General features: G+C 48.1%; 1 protein-coding gene across 1 annotated transcript in view; it reads left to right on the top strand.

The window, feature by feature from the left end:
- Positions 1-17,324, top strand: part of LOC122926163 (solute carrier family 22 member 7-like) — a 124,931-nt gene that overhangs the window by 56,096 nt on the left and 51,511 nt on the right. Inside the window, exons 5-6 of the mRNA XM_044277542.1 lie at positions 1,732-1,852; positions 12,942-13,045. Coding sequence (XP_044133477.1) covers positions 1,732-1,852; positions 12,942-13,045 — 225 coding nt within the window. The remainder of the gene's footprint in view (positions 1-1,731; positions 1,853-12,941; positions 13,046-17,324) is intronic.

The raw sequence follows: 17,324 nt of genomic DNA, 5'->3' as shown, positions 1-17,324 counted from the left end.
TCCCACCTGGCCAAGTTGCTGGCAGTGCAGTTGCTGCCGTACCATTTAGTAGAGTCGAGTCTGCTGCCTTTTAGTGAGCCAATGGCTTGACCTCAGCCTCGCTGGAAGATTCCTAGCCGGTATTATTTCTCCCAAAAAGCCATCCCTGCCTTGTACTCTGACGTGGCGGACAAAGTGGGCTGCTACTTGCAATTTTCGCTGTTCGGCAAGTTTCAAGCCACGGTGGACACCTGGAGGAGCTGTTACAGGCAGGGGCAGTACATGTCTTTCACAGCCCATTGGGTCAATGTCTTTGCTGGCAACAGCGAGGCATCACCCTGGCAATGAGGCCAGATCCTTTTGATGCCCCCACGATTGTGTCAGCCTGACTCCCACACCAGGCACTTATCCAACTACTCCTCCTCCTCCATGGACACGTTCCCATCCCCACCAGCAGCAGGGCACAGGGTCGCTCGCGCCTAACCTATCTCCTTTCTATTACATGTGTCAAGTCAAGTGCTGCCATGATGTGTTGGAGCTGATCGGCCTGAGAGAGAGTAGCTGCACTGGTGAGCAGCTGCTCAAGTACATGAAGCAGCAAATATCCCACTGGCTGTCTCCCCGCCAACTCCAACTGGGCAAGGTAGTCAGCGGCAACGGGCACAACATCCTGGCCATCCTGAACCTGGGGGAAATAACACATGCTCCCTGCATGGCACACATCATCAACCTTGTGGTGGAACACTGGCATCTGCAAAGTACTGGAAAAGTCCAGATGACTGTCTAAGTATTTCAGCCACTCTTACGTGGCCAGGAAAGCTCTCTTGGACCTGTAGCAACTGAACAGCCTGCCGCTTCACAGCTTAATCTACGACGTGCCAACTTGCTAGATCTCAACATTGCACATACTAGAGTGTTTGTATGAGCAATGGAAACCATGAACGATATTGCACCAGACCTCAGCAGCAGGGAACACGTGTGACTTCGAGGTCAGGCAGTGGCAGCTCATCCAAGGCGCTTGTCGGGTGCTACACGAACGGCGTCATCCCCTTCATATTTATCCTAGAACAGGTGCTGACCCTCATGCAGCAGGGGACCAAGGCAGAAGAAGAGCAGCTGACGTATCTTGCTGTCCGCCCTATAGCTGTTGGGAACACACAAAAGCAATCTGATATGGAGCAGGATGACGAGCTGCCACTGCAAGAGGAGAAGTCGGAGGTGGAGGAGCAAGAGGATGATGATGATGGCACCGGCCAGGACGCCCAATCGTCTCAGTGAGGGGCAGAGCCAGAAAGAACTGGCTCCTTAGGCATGCTGGCGAGAATGGCGACCTGTAGACTCACTTGCTTACGCAGTGACAGGCGGATCAGTGACATCAAGCAGTCTGATGATTACTGGAGAGCCATGCTTTCCGACCCTCGCCATCAAAGCAAAATGGGAGAATGTTTTTCTTTTGCAGAAAGGGAGGACAAATTACATTATAACAAGGGGGGCTTGAGGGGGTTATATACCAACTTTCAGGGCAATTGGAGCAACTTTGGATCAGCCTCAATCAATTCGGGTCCAAACCGAACTTATTCAAAAATTAAGCAAAGCAGACCTGAACGAATCTCAAGTTATTTGCTCATCTCTGAGAGAGCCCTTCCCCCATGTCACCATCATGACTGGCAGACAGTTCTATATTGTCCCCACACACACTTGCATGCCCTGCTATCCTGCTGGTGCTCACACTATACACTCTATTTTCTCTAGGTGGGTCCCAGAGTCAGCTCGATGGCTCCTCACCAAACAGGACTTCACTGCAGCTCATCGACACTTGTCCAGGTGTGCAGAGATGAACGGGAGGCCGGGATTCATCCAGATTTCACCAGAGGTAAACCCCCTCCCAACCAGAGAAGACGGCCAGGGCTGAATACCCAACCAACACACACATATATTCACTGTCAGATCATTTTTCAGGCAACTACTACAAGGGGAAGCTCATTGCAAACACATCTCACAGCCACAAATAGAGTATGCAAATAACCGTGGAGGCCCAGTTATAGGTCTTCAACACAGTGAAAGTCAGAAATCTCCCCAGGGAAGGAAAACAAAGCACAGGGATGTCCCAGTTTTAGAGATCACAATATCCACCATATTAAGTGGCCTCTGTCTGACCTGGTTTGCCCGATCCACTCCAGACATAAACACATGGATAAATTTAATTGAAAAGGTAAAGAACTACGAGAAAATTTTATATAGACGGAGGGAAAATGAATACCAATGGAGTAGGATATGGGGTGGTTGGAGGTCTGGTTAGCTGAGATTAAGCTGTTTCATATATAGGGGTCCTACTTTGACGCACCACAAATTGGGGGGGAGGGAGGGGAGGGTTTTCTAAATGTTATGAAAAGACGAGTGGAATATATTTATATATAATTACTTGGGTCACTAAGAATTGAGAGATTGTAAAAACTTTTATATTGTAAACGTTTTGTAGTTTTCCCAATAAATTTTTTTGGGAAAAAAAAAAATAAAAAAAAATAAAAAGTGGCCTCTGTCTAGATTCAGCTTTGTTACAAACCTTAAGAATGTGACAAGGGTAAAAACCTAAGCCACCACTAAAGGGAGCTCACTGCATACAGAATATACAGCCACCACTAGAGGGAGCTCACTACATACAGATTATACATCCACCACTAGAGGGAGCTCACTACATACAGATTATACAGCCACCACTAGGGGGAGCTCACTACATACAGATTATACAGCCACCACTAGAGGGAGCTCACTGCATACAGACTATACAGCCACCACTAGAGGGAGCTCACTACATACAGATTATACATCCATCACTAGAGGGAGCTCACTACATTCAGATTATACAGCCACCACTAGAGGGAGCTCACTGCATACAGATTATACAGCCACCACTAGAGGGAGCTCACTACATTCAGATTATACAGCCACCACTAGGGGGAGCTCACTGCATACAGAATATACAGCCACCACTAGAGGGAGCTCACTACATACAGATTATACAGCCACCACTAGAGGGAGCTCACTACATACAGATTATACAGCCACCACTAGAGGGAGCTCACTACATACAGATTATACAGCCACCACTAGAGGGAGCTCACTGCATACAGACTATATAGCCACCACTAGAAGGAGATCACTGCATACAGACTATACAGCCACCACTAGAGGGAGCTCACTACATACAGATTATACAGCCACCACTAGAGGGAGCTCACTACATACAGATTATACATCCATCACTAGAGGGAGCTCACTACATACATATTATACAGCCACCACTAGAGGGAGCTCACTACATACAGATTATACAGCCACCACTAGAGGGAGCTCACTGCATACAGACTATACAGCCACCACTAGAGGGAGCTCACTACATACAGATTATACAGCCACCACTAGAGGGAGCTCACTACATACAGATTATACAGCCACCACTAGAAGGAGATCACTGCATACAGACTATACAGCCACCGCTAGAGGGAGCTCACTACATACAGATTATACAGCCACCACTAGGGGGAGCTCACTACATACAGATTATACAGTCACCACTAGAGGGTGCTCACTACATATAGATTATACAGTCACCACTAGAGGGAGCTCACTACATACAGATTATACAGCCACCACTAGGGGGAGCTCACTACATACAGATTATACAGTCACCACTAGAGGGAGCTCACTACATACAGATTATACAGTCACCACTAGAGGGAGCTCACTACATATAGATTATACAGTCACCACTAGAGGGAGCTCACTACATACAGATTATACAGTCACCACTAGGGGGAGCTCACTACATATAGATTATACAGTCACCACTAGAGGGAGCTCACTACATACAGATTATACAGCCACCACTAGGGGGAGCTCACTACATACAGATTATACAGTCACCACTAGAGGTAGCTCACTACATACAGATTATACAGCCACCACTAGGGGGAGCTTACTACATACAGATTATACAGTCACCACTAGAGGGAGCTCACTACATATAGATTAAACAGCCACCACTAGAGGGAGTTCACTACATACAGATTATACAGCCACCACTAGGGGGAGCTCACTACATACAGATTATACAGCCACCACTAGAGGGAGCTCACTACATACAGATTATACAGCCACCACTAGAGGGAGCTCACTACATACAGATTATACAGCCACCACTAGAGGGATCTCACTACATACAGATTATACAGCCACCACTAGAGGGAGCTCACTGCATACAGATTATACAGCCACCACTAGAGGGAGCTCACTACATACAGATTATACAGCCACCAGAAGAGGAAGATCACTACATACAGATTATACAGTCACCACTAGAGGGAGCTCACTACATACAGATTATACAGTCTCCACTAGGGGGTGCTCACTACATACAGATTATACAGCCACCACTAGAGGGAGCTCACTACATACAGATTATACAGCCACCACTAGAGGGAGCTCACTGCATACAGATCATACAGCCACCACTAGGGGGAGCTCACTACATACAGATTATACAGCCACCACTAGAGGGAGCTCACTACATACAGAATATACAGCCACCAGAAGAGGAAGATCACTACATACAGATTATACAGCCACCACTAGAGGGAGCTCACTGCATACAGATAATACAGCCACCACTAGAGGGAGCTCACTACATACAGATTATACAGCCACCAGAAGAGGAAGATCACTACATACAGATTATACAGTCACCACTAGAGGGAGCTCACTACATACAGATTATACAGTCTCCACTAGGGGGAGCTCACTACATACAGATTATACAGCCACCACTAGAGGGAGCTCACTACATACAGATTATACAGCCACCACTAGAGGGAGCTCACTGCATACAGATCATACAGCCACCACTAGGGGGAGCTCACTACATACAGATTATACAGCCACCACTAGAGGGAGCTCACTACATACAGAATATACAGCCACCAGAAGAGGAAGATCACTATATACTGATTATACAGCCACTAGGGGTGAGCAAATCGACTTTGGATAAAACATGCAAAGTTGATTTGCTTATTCCTAGCAGCCATCAATACACTGTCTTGGTATACACAGTGTCCTGGTATATATAGAAAACCTCCCATACAGTGTCCTCCTGATATATCTAGAAACTAGAGATGAGGGAATTTCTTAAAAGTTTCATTCAGCTGATTCGCTGAATTTCACAAAAAAATTTCGGCCATATAATTTGAAGATCTTGGCCGAAATCCTGTGCAGTGCGAGATTACTTCATCACGGCGGCCGGCGTGGTGACATATGACATCATTACACCAGCCGGCGTGATGATGTAATCTCGCGCCGCACAGAATTTTGGCCTAGATCTTCAAGCAAGATGGAGGCTGGCGGCCCATCACGAGCAAATGGAGGAGGCAATTTTGAATTTTTTAGTTTTTTATACTATTTCAGGTTAAATTGATTCGCTGACACGAAGCACTAGGAAATTCGGCTTCTAGGCGAATCGAATTTTTCCTGAAATTCGGATCAAATTCCACTTCGTGGGATTTGATTCGCTCATCTCTAATAGAAACCTCCCATATAAGGGATTGCTCTCTCACAGGGGGTTGCAATCACAGACTTAGGCCTCATGCACACGACCGTTGTTTCATTCCGTGTCTGTTGTTCCGTTTTTCGTCATTTTCTGTGGATCCATTGACTTTCAATGGGTCCGTTGAAAACTCGGCTAATGCACCGCTTGTCATCCGCGTCCGTGATCCGTGGTTTCAGTCCGTCAAAAAAATATAACCTGTCCTATTTTTTTCACGGAAAACGGTTTGCGGACCCATTCAAGTCAATGGGTCCGTGAAAAAACACGGAGGCACAAAAGATTGTCATCCGCGTCCGTTTTTTTTCCTATCATTTGCATGGCAAACTTGACTTAGACTTTTTTTTACTTTCCTTCATGTCTGGTGATCCTCCAAAAATAAAGGAAGACACACGGAAACAAAAACGGAAACGGATCACGGAACAACAGAACCCCATTTTGGGAAACGGAACACAACAACAGTCATGTGCATGAGGCCTTATCCTCTGACAACAGGGTTCAAGTCCAAATGGTGCTTTATTTTGGCACTTTAGCACCAGCACAAACATAAATCCAAGCCAAAAATAAACACCTGCCCGTCTGGGCACTAGCTAATACAGAGGTCTTCTCCCTGACTCACCTCTAAAGCGCAGTTTACCCACAGGGTCTCCGGCTCTTAGCAGGTCAGTTCACCAAACATAAGTCCAGAGGAGAGATCCAGCTTCTCTAGCCAGCAAGGCAACCAACTTCCTAGGCTTTTTCCAGGCATAACTCCTTCTCAGACTGACAGCCTGGGATGTGCTTTATTTCCCCCTAACGATCCCAGCTGGATTACACCTGGGGATGCCTCAGGCTAGGGGAAAATCTGCCCTGGAATGGGGGTGGACTAGAGAGGTCCCACTACCAAACCTACCTTCCCAGTCCAAATTAGGGTTCGATACCCAATCAATACTTTTGCCTGGTATCGACCTCGATACCAGGATTTGCCTTTTTTCGATACTAGAGCTCGCTATTTTGCAGTCTAGTATCAGAGAACAATCAGCGCGCGGCTCTCAGCGTGCTCCGTGTTCTCCTCAGCAGCACAGGGGAGAAGGAAGCAGTCTCTCCCCCCCTGTGCCGCTGCTGTCGCTGCCACCAATGAGAAGAGAGGGGTGGGCGCACTGCTCCACCAATTAAAGTAAATGTAGGACCTTTCAGCTGGCCAAAAATTCTTAACTAAGTGTCATGATATGTACAGCGGCGCCCAGGGATCTTACTGCACTTACTATTATCCCTGGGCGCCGCTCCGTTCTACAGCTATGTCTTCCGGTATCTTCGGGGACTTAGTTATACTGGGCGGAGACTGCCCTTGTTCTCCTGGGCGTCTCCTTCTCCCAGGCTGTGAGCTCTGCGCTGTGATTGGCCAGCGCTACAGCTTGGGAGAAGGAGACGCCCAGCAGAACAAGGGCAGTCTCCGTCCAGTATAACCAAGTCCCCGAAGATACCGGAGGACATAGCGGGAGAATGGAGCGGCGCCCAGGGATTATAGTAAGTGCAGTGAGAACCCTGTGCGCCGTTGTACATATCATGAGTTCAGAATTTTTTGCCAGATAAAAGGTCCTCTTTAATACAAATCCCGGAGGCGGGTGCTGGCGGGGAGCTGCAATTAGTGGCAGTTAACCCCCAAGGTACCGCATCCGCCTCCTGTATTAAATGTTAATTATATTTTCATTGGTGGCACAGTGCGCCCTCCCCAGTATTAAAATCATTGGTGGCGCAGTGCGCCCCCTCCCCTCAACCCCCCCAATATTAAAATCATTGGTGGTGCAGTGCGCCCCCCTCCCCCCCACCCCCCAGTATTAAATCATTAGTGGCAGTGGCCACAGGGTCCCCTCCGCTCCTCTTTATTGGTGGTGCAGTGGCAGCTACTGATCGGAGCCCCAGCTGTGTAATCATGGGGCTCCGATCAGTTACCCTGGCAGCCAGGATACTACTGAAGCCCTGGCTGCCATGGTGAGCTCCCTGCTGCTGTGTGTACTATACACAGGACAGCAGGGAGACTGTGAGGTCCTAGTCACCACAATAGAGCTCTATCAGACACTACTGAAGCCCTGGCTGCCATGGTCACCTCCCTGCTGCTGTGTGTACTATGCCCATGGCAGCAGAGAGACTGAGGTCCTTGTCACCACAATAGAGCTCTATCAGACGCTACTGAAGCCCTGGCTGCCATGGTCACCTCCCTGCTGCTGTGTGCACTATGCAGAACAGCAGGGAGAGTGTGAGGTCCTAGTCACCACAATAGAGCTCTGTCAGACTCTACTGAACAGCAGGGAGAGTGTGAGGTCCTAGTCACCACAATAGAGCTCTGTCAGACTCTACTGAAGCTCTGGCTGACATGGTCACCTCCCTGCTGCTGTGTGCACTATACACAGAACAGCAGGGAGACTGTGAGGTCCTAGTCACCACAATAGAGCTCTATCAGACACTACTGAAGCCCTGGCTGCCATGGTCACCTCCCTGCTGCTGTGTGCACTATACACAGAACAGCAGGGAGACTGTGAGGTCCTAGTCACCACAATAGATCTCTGTCAGACTCTGCTGAAGCCCTGGCTGCCATGGTCACCTCCCTGCTGCTGTGTGCACTATGCACAGGACAGCAGGGAGAGAGTGAGGTCCTAGTCACCAGAATAGAGCTCTGTCAGACACTACTGAAGCCCTGGCTGCCATGGTCACCTCCCTGCTGCTGTGTGCACTATGCACAGAGCAGCAGGGAGAGTGTGAGGTCCTAGTCACCAGAATAGAGCTCTGTCAGACACTACTGAAGCCCTGGCTGCCATGGTCACCTCCCTGCTGCTGTGTGCACTATGCACAGAGCAGCAGGGAGAGTGTGAGGTCCTAGTCACCAGAATAGAGCTCTATCAGACACTACTGAAGCCCTGGCTGCCATGGTGAGCTCCCTGCTGCTGTGTGCACTATGCACAGAGCAGCAGGGAGAGTGTATGGTCCTAGTCACCACAATAGATCTCTGTCAGACTCTACTGAAGCCCTGGCTGCCATGGTCGGCTCCCTGCTGCTGTGTGCACTATGCACAGGGCAGCAGGGAGAGTGTGAGGTCCTAGTCACCACAATAGAGCTCTGTCAGACACTACTGAAGCCCTGGCTGCCATGGTGAGCTCCCTGCTGCTGTGTGCACTATGCACAGGGCAGCAGGGAGAGTGTGAGGTCCTAGTCACCCTATAGAGCTCTATTAGGGGAAATAGGACAAGGGATGAAAATATCCCAGGATCTAGCCCCTAAGGCGGGGGAAATAGTTATTAAATAAACTGTAAAAAAAAAAGTAAAAAAAAAAACATAAAAAAATATTAAGTATAAATCACCCCCTTTCCCAATTTTACATATAAAATATATAAACAATAAATAAATAAACATATCACATATCGCCACGTCCGAAAAGTCCAAACTATTAAAATATTAAAAAAATCTCCTATGCAGTGAATGCCGTAAAAGAAAAACCGCCTGTTTTGCAATTTTTTTGTCACCTTGTTCCCCAAAAAATAGGATCGGACTGTTCTATTATAGGCCGGACGTTCCATAAAATGCGGAATGCACGCGCCTTTTTTTTGTGTTTTATATTTTTCGTGTGGTATCTAATGGTATCGAGTATCGCAATACTTTTTTATAATATCGAAACCAAATCAAAATTTTGGTATCGAAACAACCCTAGTCCAAATAAAATCCAGCCCTTGAACTTTGACAACAAAATAGCTCCAGCAATTCCTGGATTTTACTTACTTCACCCAGTTGAGGACCCTGGATGGGATATACACCCCTTCCAGGACTTTACCATACACTTTACCACATACCCCCCCCCCTCCCCCCCGTCTTCTCCAGTCCAGAGGTCTGGGCACTTTCAGCAAACATACAATGTATCCTAGACAAAGCATCCACATTTCCCTGCAATTTCCCCAGCCTATATTCTACCTTGAAATTGAAATTTTTCAGGGAGAGAAACACCTGGTGACTCTTGAATTTTTCTCCTTGTTTTGCTTTATCCAGGCCAAAGTCGCATGGTCTGTCACCAACAAAATTTTCTAACCAGCAGATAATATTTGAGAGACTCCAGTGCCCATTTAATGGCCAGACACTCTCGTTCCACTAAGGTGACTAGACTACCGGAGTCCAAAAGAGCCCTGATGGAGCAGTCATTTACCACCATGGTACATATCTGCAGCTCAGTCTCTAGTCGTGGGGAGGCAGCACAAACCGGCAGCGCATACAGCGACTGTCTACGGCTGGCCTCACACTCCATTGGCTCTGAGGTAAGAGGGCAATGGGCAGCAATGTGTCCCCACTCACGGCACCTCAAGCACTGGAGCATCCCATGTTTCCTCGGTGGGAAGACCTCTTCGGGAACAGACTGCCCATGGGACTCAGTCTTGTGCCTACTCCTAACCTCTAGAGCCTTGATCCCTCTTGCACCCTTCCACACACCCCCAACAGCCGGAACTCTCTTACCCACAGATGACAAGGGTCTGATACTACGGAGAGGTGTTGGTGCTACAGGGACATCACGGAGGTAGTCCTCAGTAGCCAGGAATCTTTCCACCAGGTTGACGAGCTGATCAGCAGTTTTGGATTCTCCATGTCCGACCCACCGTTGTATCTCCGCAGTTAGGGCTCTGAAATAATAATCCACCACCATTTTCTCCACGATTTGGGCCGGTGTAGAGGACTCATGTTCCAGCCACTTCCGTACGAGATGGATGAGGTCATACATCTGAGATCGGGCAGGCCAGTCCATGGTGTAGCTCCATGTATGGACCCTCTGGGCACAAACTGCCGGTGTAATACCCAAGAGAGCAAGGACCTCCATTTTTTATTTGGCATGGTCCCAGACATCCTGCTCTCTGAGGTCATAGTAGGCCTTTTGTGGTTCACCGGACAGAAAGGGTGCAAGGACCTCTGCCCACTCTGCTACTGGCAGTCTCTCTCTCTCTGCCACTCTCTCAAACACAGTGAGGTAGGCCTCAATGTCGTCATCAGGCATCAGCTTTTGCAAGGCCCGCTGCAAAGCCCTCCTCACATTAAAAGCCTCTGGGGGCTTACATCCACTCGTTGGGCTGGAGCTATAATAGTCTCTCTCAATACAGCAATCTGCTCCAACAGCAAATGATTCGTTTCCTACTGCCGGGCCTGGGCCTCCACCTGAGCCTACTGTTCATGCTGTACATAAAAGGCCTCTTCATGCCTCTTTTTATCCTCAAGGTTGGCCTGAAAACACAGCTTCATCACTTCATCCATGGTCTTTAATGAGCTTTGCATAGTAACTGCAGCGTTAACCCAGGACATAAAGCACCAAATTGACATGCCGTTGCCCTTAGCAACTTGCTGTTGCCCGCATCCTCAACCAATTGTAAGGGTTCGCTCTCTCACAGGGGGTCGCAATCACAGACTTCTCCTCTGACAACGGGGTTCAAGTCCACATGGTGCTTTATTGTGGTACTTTAGCACCAGCACACACATAAACATTGAAAATAAACACCTGCCCGTCTGGGCACTAGCTAATACAGAGGTCTTCTCCCTGACTCATCTCTAAAGCCCATTTTACCCACAGGTCAACTCACCAAACATAAGTCCAGGTAAGAGATCCGGCTTCTCTAGCCAGCAAGGCAGCCAGCTTCCTAGGCTTTTTCCAGGCAACTCCTTCTCAGACTGACAGCCTGGGATGTGCTTTATTTCCCCCTAACGATCCCAGCTGGAGTACACCTGGGGATCCCTCAGGCTAGGGGAAAACATGCCCTAGAATGGGGGTGGACTGGGGAGGTCTCACTAACAAACCTACCTTCCCAGTCCAAATAAAATCCAGCCCTTGAGCTTTGACAAAAATATCTCCAGCAACTACGTTTGCTGAAGCCAGCACCATCTTCCTGGATTTTACTTAACTTACCCAGTTGAGGAACCTGGGTGGGATATAAGCCCCTTCCAGGACTTTACCATACACTTTTCCACAATACAAAACCTCCCATACAGTGTCCTGGTGTATATAGAAACTTTAAGGTGTATCTGTAGGTTCCAGTACGTTGTACAGCAGAATATGAGATACCTGGGACATCAGTCTGCATTCGATCCACTAAAAATGTGGACCAAACATCCGGTCACGTGCCTGAGCCCAAACCGAGTACCATCACCCCCACCGTTCAGGGCTCCAGCCTTTGCCTTTAGTGTAAGAAGTTGTGGGTTTGAGACTCGGAAGCGACAATTTACAAATCCTGGAAGATTCAGCCCGCACAACCCTATGCAGGTGCAGATTGCTATGGCGAAATACAGATACAAACGTAAAAACACAAATGCAATCGCACTCTGCAACCAGCGCTCTGCCCTGCCTTTATGCTGGATGGTGAATGAGGCATTGGTGTACATTTTGGCCAAAGCGTAATAAGCCACTCACCACGTCATGGTCGCCTCTATGAGTGGTCCCTAACACTAGTTCCTACCTGTTATGGGCCATGACAGCCACACAAAGTCCAGGGAGCGCAGGTACAGCATGCACGCCAGGCACACTCTGCTTTTAACCCCGTCTGGTTCCATAACAGCTTCCATCGGATCCAGGGATGCAAGTACCAACATGCATGCTGAGCCCACTATATACTTCTCCTGGAGCCTAATGGCTACTGGTAGGTGCTATATAAGCAGACTCCGTTTTATACTGACTTTAAAACCAGCCTCCAGGGCAGACTAACTGGTCAGGTGTGCATGACTGCTTGGAGATCGCCACGCCTCCAATATATACTACAAAGAAAAAATATGGAAGATTCAGCCCGCACAACCCCTAGCAGGTGCAGATTGCTATGGCGAAATACAGATACAAACGTAAAAACACAAAATGCAATCGCACACTGCACCCAGCGCTCTGCCCTGCCTCTATGCTGGATGTTGAATAAGGCATTGGTGTACATTTTGGCTAAAGCGTAATAAGCCACTCACCACGTCAAGGTCGCCTTCATGAGTGGTCCCTAACACTAGTTCCTACCTGTTATGGGCCATGACAGCCACATAAAGTCCAGGGAGCGCAGGTACAGCATGCACGCCAAGCACACTCTGCTTTTAACCCCGTCCGGTGCCATTACAGCTTTCATCGGATCCAGGGATGCAAGTACCAACATGCATGCTGAGCCCAATATATACTTCTCCTGGAGCCAAATGGCTACTGGTAGGCGCTATACAAATCCTGACTGAATGAAAGTTAAAGGGCTCATCGATCCTCAGGACAGGTCCTCCTCATCATATTGGCAGGAGGCCCGTGATCTACTGCTCCAGGGAGCCACTGCACTCGCTGAAGCACCCGAGGTGTGTGTGTCAAAAGTTGGGGTGCACAGATCGTGATAATTATTTTATTCCCTCCATTGTCCAGGTCCTACAGAAGACAGTCACGGTGGAGAGCAGGAAGTATAATTTGTGGGATCTCGTGCGGACGCGTCAGCTCAGGAAGAACACCCTGTGTCTGGGGATCATGTGGTAGGACACCCCTTATCCTCACCCTGATTTATGGTTTTATGAGGCGTTAATGAGTGCATCAGAGAGTGTAAGGTGTCTCCCAATTTTCTCCTCCTACTGACAGCCTCCCAATCTTTTCTCCTACTGACAGCCTCCTGATCTTCTGCTCCTACTGACAGCCTCCAATCTTCTGCTCCTACTGACAGCCTCCCGATTTTCTGTTCCTACTGACAGCCTCCCAAACTTCTCCCCTACTGATAGCCTCCCAATCCTCTTCTCCTGAGAGTCTCCATCCTCCTGGTTCAGGTGGAGCAGACTTGTGTCTCCCTCGCGGGTCACTGCAGCCCTTGTTACTATTCACATTACTTCTACAAATGTCGTTAAGGCTACTTTCACATCTGTCTTCACCGTCATAGGACAGCCTACTGGAGTTGTTCAGATCAGTGTCGGATAGTGTTGTCTGCATGCTGGACCCCATTGACTATAATGGTATCCGGTGGAGATCCGGCTGCCAACCGGCAAATATGCTTGGAATTCGTTGAACAAAAACTTCTGTACGCAATGCTTTTTGTCTGGCAGACGATTCGGCTCCTGGGAGCCCAACTAGTATAGAAATTCATAAGGCTGACTCTCCTCAAGAGCAGTAGCTAAAGAGTGAAGGCGACAGGCTGAGGGTGGTATGAACTCTGGGGGCCATGTTTTGTGTAACAGCTCTGGGTCACCTAGCTCTCCGGGGTCACCATCTCCTGACTTTAGATGGTTGGCACCTTAAAGGCTATGTACACAACATTGTACTTATTTTCAGCTAAAAATAATTTTTACATTGGTCTTTATTACAAATATGGAGCCCTTTTCTTTGTACAGAGCAGAGATGCTCTAGTATCAGGATCTGAATTTTCTCTCTGCTCCGTCAGGCAGGGAGCTGACGGCTCCTTATCTCTGCTCTCTGACGTTATAAACACTCATTATAACTCAGTCCTCATCTTACTGATAAGAATGTGGCTTAGGGTACTTTTTACACTTGCGGCAGAGGATTCCGGCAGGCAGTTCCATCGCCGGAACTGCCTACTGGATCCGGCAATCCGGACGCAAACTGATGGCATTTGTTAGATGGATCCGGATGCGAATCCGTCTGACAAATGCATTGCAATACCGAATCGGTTTCTCCGATATCAACCGGAAAAACTGATCCAGTATCCATTTTGTTTTTTGCATTTTTAAAGATCTGCGCATGCAATCCAGCACTAATACACTTCAATGTAAATTAATGTCGGATCCGGCATTCCAGCAAGTGTTCAGTATTTTTGGCCAGAGATAAAACTGCAGCATTCTGCGTTATTTTCTCCATTAAAAAAAGGTAAAAGGAACTGAACTGATACATCCTGATGCATCCTGATCGGAACGCTCTCCATTCAGAATGCATTAGGATAAAACTGATCAGTTCTTTTCCGGTATTGAGATCCTGTGACGGAACTCAATACCGGAAAACAAAAACGCTAGTGTGAAAGTACCCTTAAATAAGTGTTTCTAATCTCTTAGTAGTTTAGAGATAAGGTTTATCAGATGATCGGGACAAAGTGAAAGTGAAAGTGCCAGTCACACAGTTAGAAAAAGTTAACCTTTTCTGACTAAACAGCTCAATAGTTTTAATTATTATTATTATTTATTATTATAGCGCCATTCATCCCATAGCGCTGTACATATGATAAGCGGTGCACACACATAATACAGACAATTGCACTAATCATAAACAAGACGAGTTACAGACTGGTACAGAAGGAGAGAGGGCCCTGCCCGCGAGGCTTACAGTCTACATGGTATGGGAGAAGGACACAGTAGGTGCGGGTGAAGCTGGTCATGGCGGTATAGAGGCAGCAGGGTCACTGGTTGTAGGCTTGTCTGAAGAGGTGGGTTTTCAGGTTTCTTTTGAAGGATTCCACTGTAGGTGAGAGTCTGATATGTTGGGGCAGCGAGTTCCAGAGTATGGGGGATACACGGGAGAAATCCTGGAGGAGATTGTGGGAAGTGGCGATAAGAGGAGAGGAGAGAAGGAGGTCTTGTGAGGATCGGAGAGTGCGTGTGGGGGTGTATCGGGAAAGTAGCTCAGAGATGTAGGGAGGGGACAGGTTATGGACGGCCTTGTATGTATTTGTTAGTACTTTGAAGTGAATTCGCTGCGCAATGGGGAGCCAGTGAAGGGATTGGCAGAGGGGAGAGGCAGAGGAGTAATAGGGTGAGAGATGGATTAGTTGGGCAGCAGAGTTGAGGATAGATTGGAGGGGTGCGAGAGTGCTAGATGGAAGGCCACAGAAGAGAGTGTTGCAGTAGTCTAGGCGGGAGATAATGAGGGCATGTACGAGCATTTTCGCAGATTCAAAGTTAAGGAAAGCGCGGATGCGGGAGATGTTTTTGAGTTGGAGGCAGCAGGTGGTGGAAAGGGCTTTGATGTGGCGGCAGGTGGTGGCAGCGGACTTGGTTGACCGGGGAGAGTGTGCAGCCATTGATCGTGATAGATAGGTCTGTTGGGGGGGTTGAGCAAGATGGGGGAAAGATGATGAATTCTGTTTTATCCATGTTACGTTTTAGAAAGCGAAAGGCGAAGAAGGATGATATAGAAGATAGACATTGTGGGATTCTGGATAAAAGGGTGGTGATGTCTGGACCAGAGAGGTAGATCTGTGTGTCGTCAGCATAAGAGTGATACTGAAAGCCATGGGACTTTATGAGCTGTCCCAGGCCAAAAGTGTAGATAGAGAAGAGCCGGGGTCCTAGGACAGAGCCTTGCGGGACACCAACAGAGAGGGAATGAGACGAGGAGGTGGTGAGAGAGTGGGAGACGCTAAACATCCGGTCTGTGAGGTATGATGTGATCCAGGAGAGAGCCAGGTCAGTGATGCCAAGAGATGAGAGTGTTGAGAGAGTTTGCAACAGAAGGGAGTGGTCAACAGTGTCGAAGGCAGAGGACAGGTCAAGGAGAAGAAGGAAAGAGTAATGGAGAAGGCAGAGGACAGGTCAAGGAGAAGGAGGACAGAGTACTGTTTATTGGTTTTGGCTGTCAGTAGGTCATTGGTGACTTTGGTAAGGGCAGTCTCAGTCGAGTGATGGGGTCGGAGGCCAGATTGTAGGCGGTCAAAGAGGGAGCAGGAGGAGAGGTGGGAGGACAGTTCTGAATGGACATGTTGTTCAAGTAGCTTTGAGGCATATGGAAGCAGTGATATGGGGAGATAACTGGACAAGTAAGATGGGTCAAGTGAAGGCTTTTTGAGGATAGGTGTAATGGTAGCATGTTTAATAGCAGAGGGGAAGACACCAGAAGTTAATGATAGGTTGTAGAGATGAGTTAGGGCTGGGATAAACACTGTGGTGAGGTTAGGGATGAGGTGGGATGGGATTGGATCAAGTGCACAGTTGGTCAGATGAGATCTGGAGAGTAGAGTGGAGAGTTTTTCTTCTGTAATGGTGGAGAAGCAGGTTTTGGGAGAAGAGGACCGAGCAGTTGTGTAGAGGGTCTGTGGGGACTGTGTAGTGAAGCTTTCTCTGATGTGGACTATCTTTTGTTTGAAGTATGCGGCAAAGTCCTCAGCTGAGAAGAGAGGAGAGGGTGGGGGCGCTGGGGGGCTGAGAAGGGAGTTAAAAGTGTTAAAAAGTTGTTTAGGGCTGTGTGACAGGGAAGATATGAGAGATGAGAAGTCGCCTGTTTTGCATCAGCGAGTGAGGATTGAATATGAGGTGGGATTGCTTGCATGCGGTGAAGTGATCCTTAGAATGGGATTTCTTCCATCGCCGCTCAGCCGCCCTGGAAGCTTGTCTGAGTTTTTTGGTCAGGTTGGTGTGCCAGGGTTGTCTGTTCATTTTTCGGATTTTGTTGTGTGTGAGGGGGCAACAGTGTCCAGAGCTGTACTTATTGTGGTGTTATATAGGGTGGTGGCAGCATCTGGGTCTTGAAAGGAACAGATGGTAGAGAGTGGGAGAAGAGAGTCAGAAAGCAAGCGAAAGTCGAGATGTTTAAGGTTCCTGCGGGGTGTGCTAGTGTGTGGACTGGGGGAGCAGCAGAAGAGACCAATGAAGAGAAAGTGAGTAGGTTGTGGTCGGATAGGGGGAGAGGCGAGTTAGAAAGGTTGGATAGGGAGCAGAGGTGGGTAAAGATAAGATCCAAAGTGTGACCATCTCTGTGGGTGGGAGCTGAAGACCACTGTGATAGGCCGAAGAAGGAAGAGAGTGATAGGAGTTTAGAGGCGGCCGAGTGGCAGGCGTCAATTAATTAAGACCAATTAGAAAAAAATGATTTTTAGCTCAAAAT

Source organism: Bufo gargarizans, chromosome 2 (genome assembly GCF_014858855.1).
Source record: "Bufo gargarizans isolate SCDJY-AF-19 chromosome 2, ASM1485885v1, whole genome shotgun sequence".
NCBI classification, from domain to species: domain Eukaryota; kingdom Metazoa; phylum Chordata; class Amphibia; order Anura; family Bufonidae; genus Bufo; species Bufo gargarizans.
Note: the sequence above shows the minus strand (reverse complement) of the source record. Positions and strands in the feature narration are given on the sequence as shown.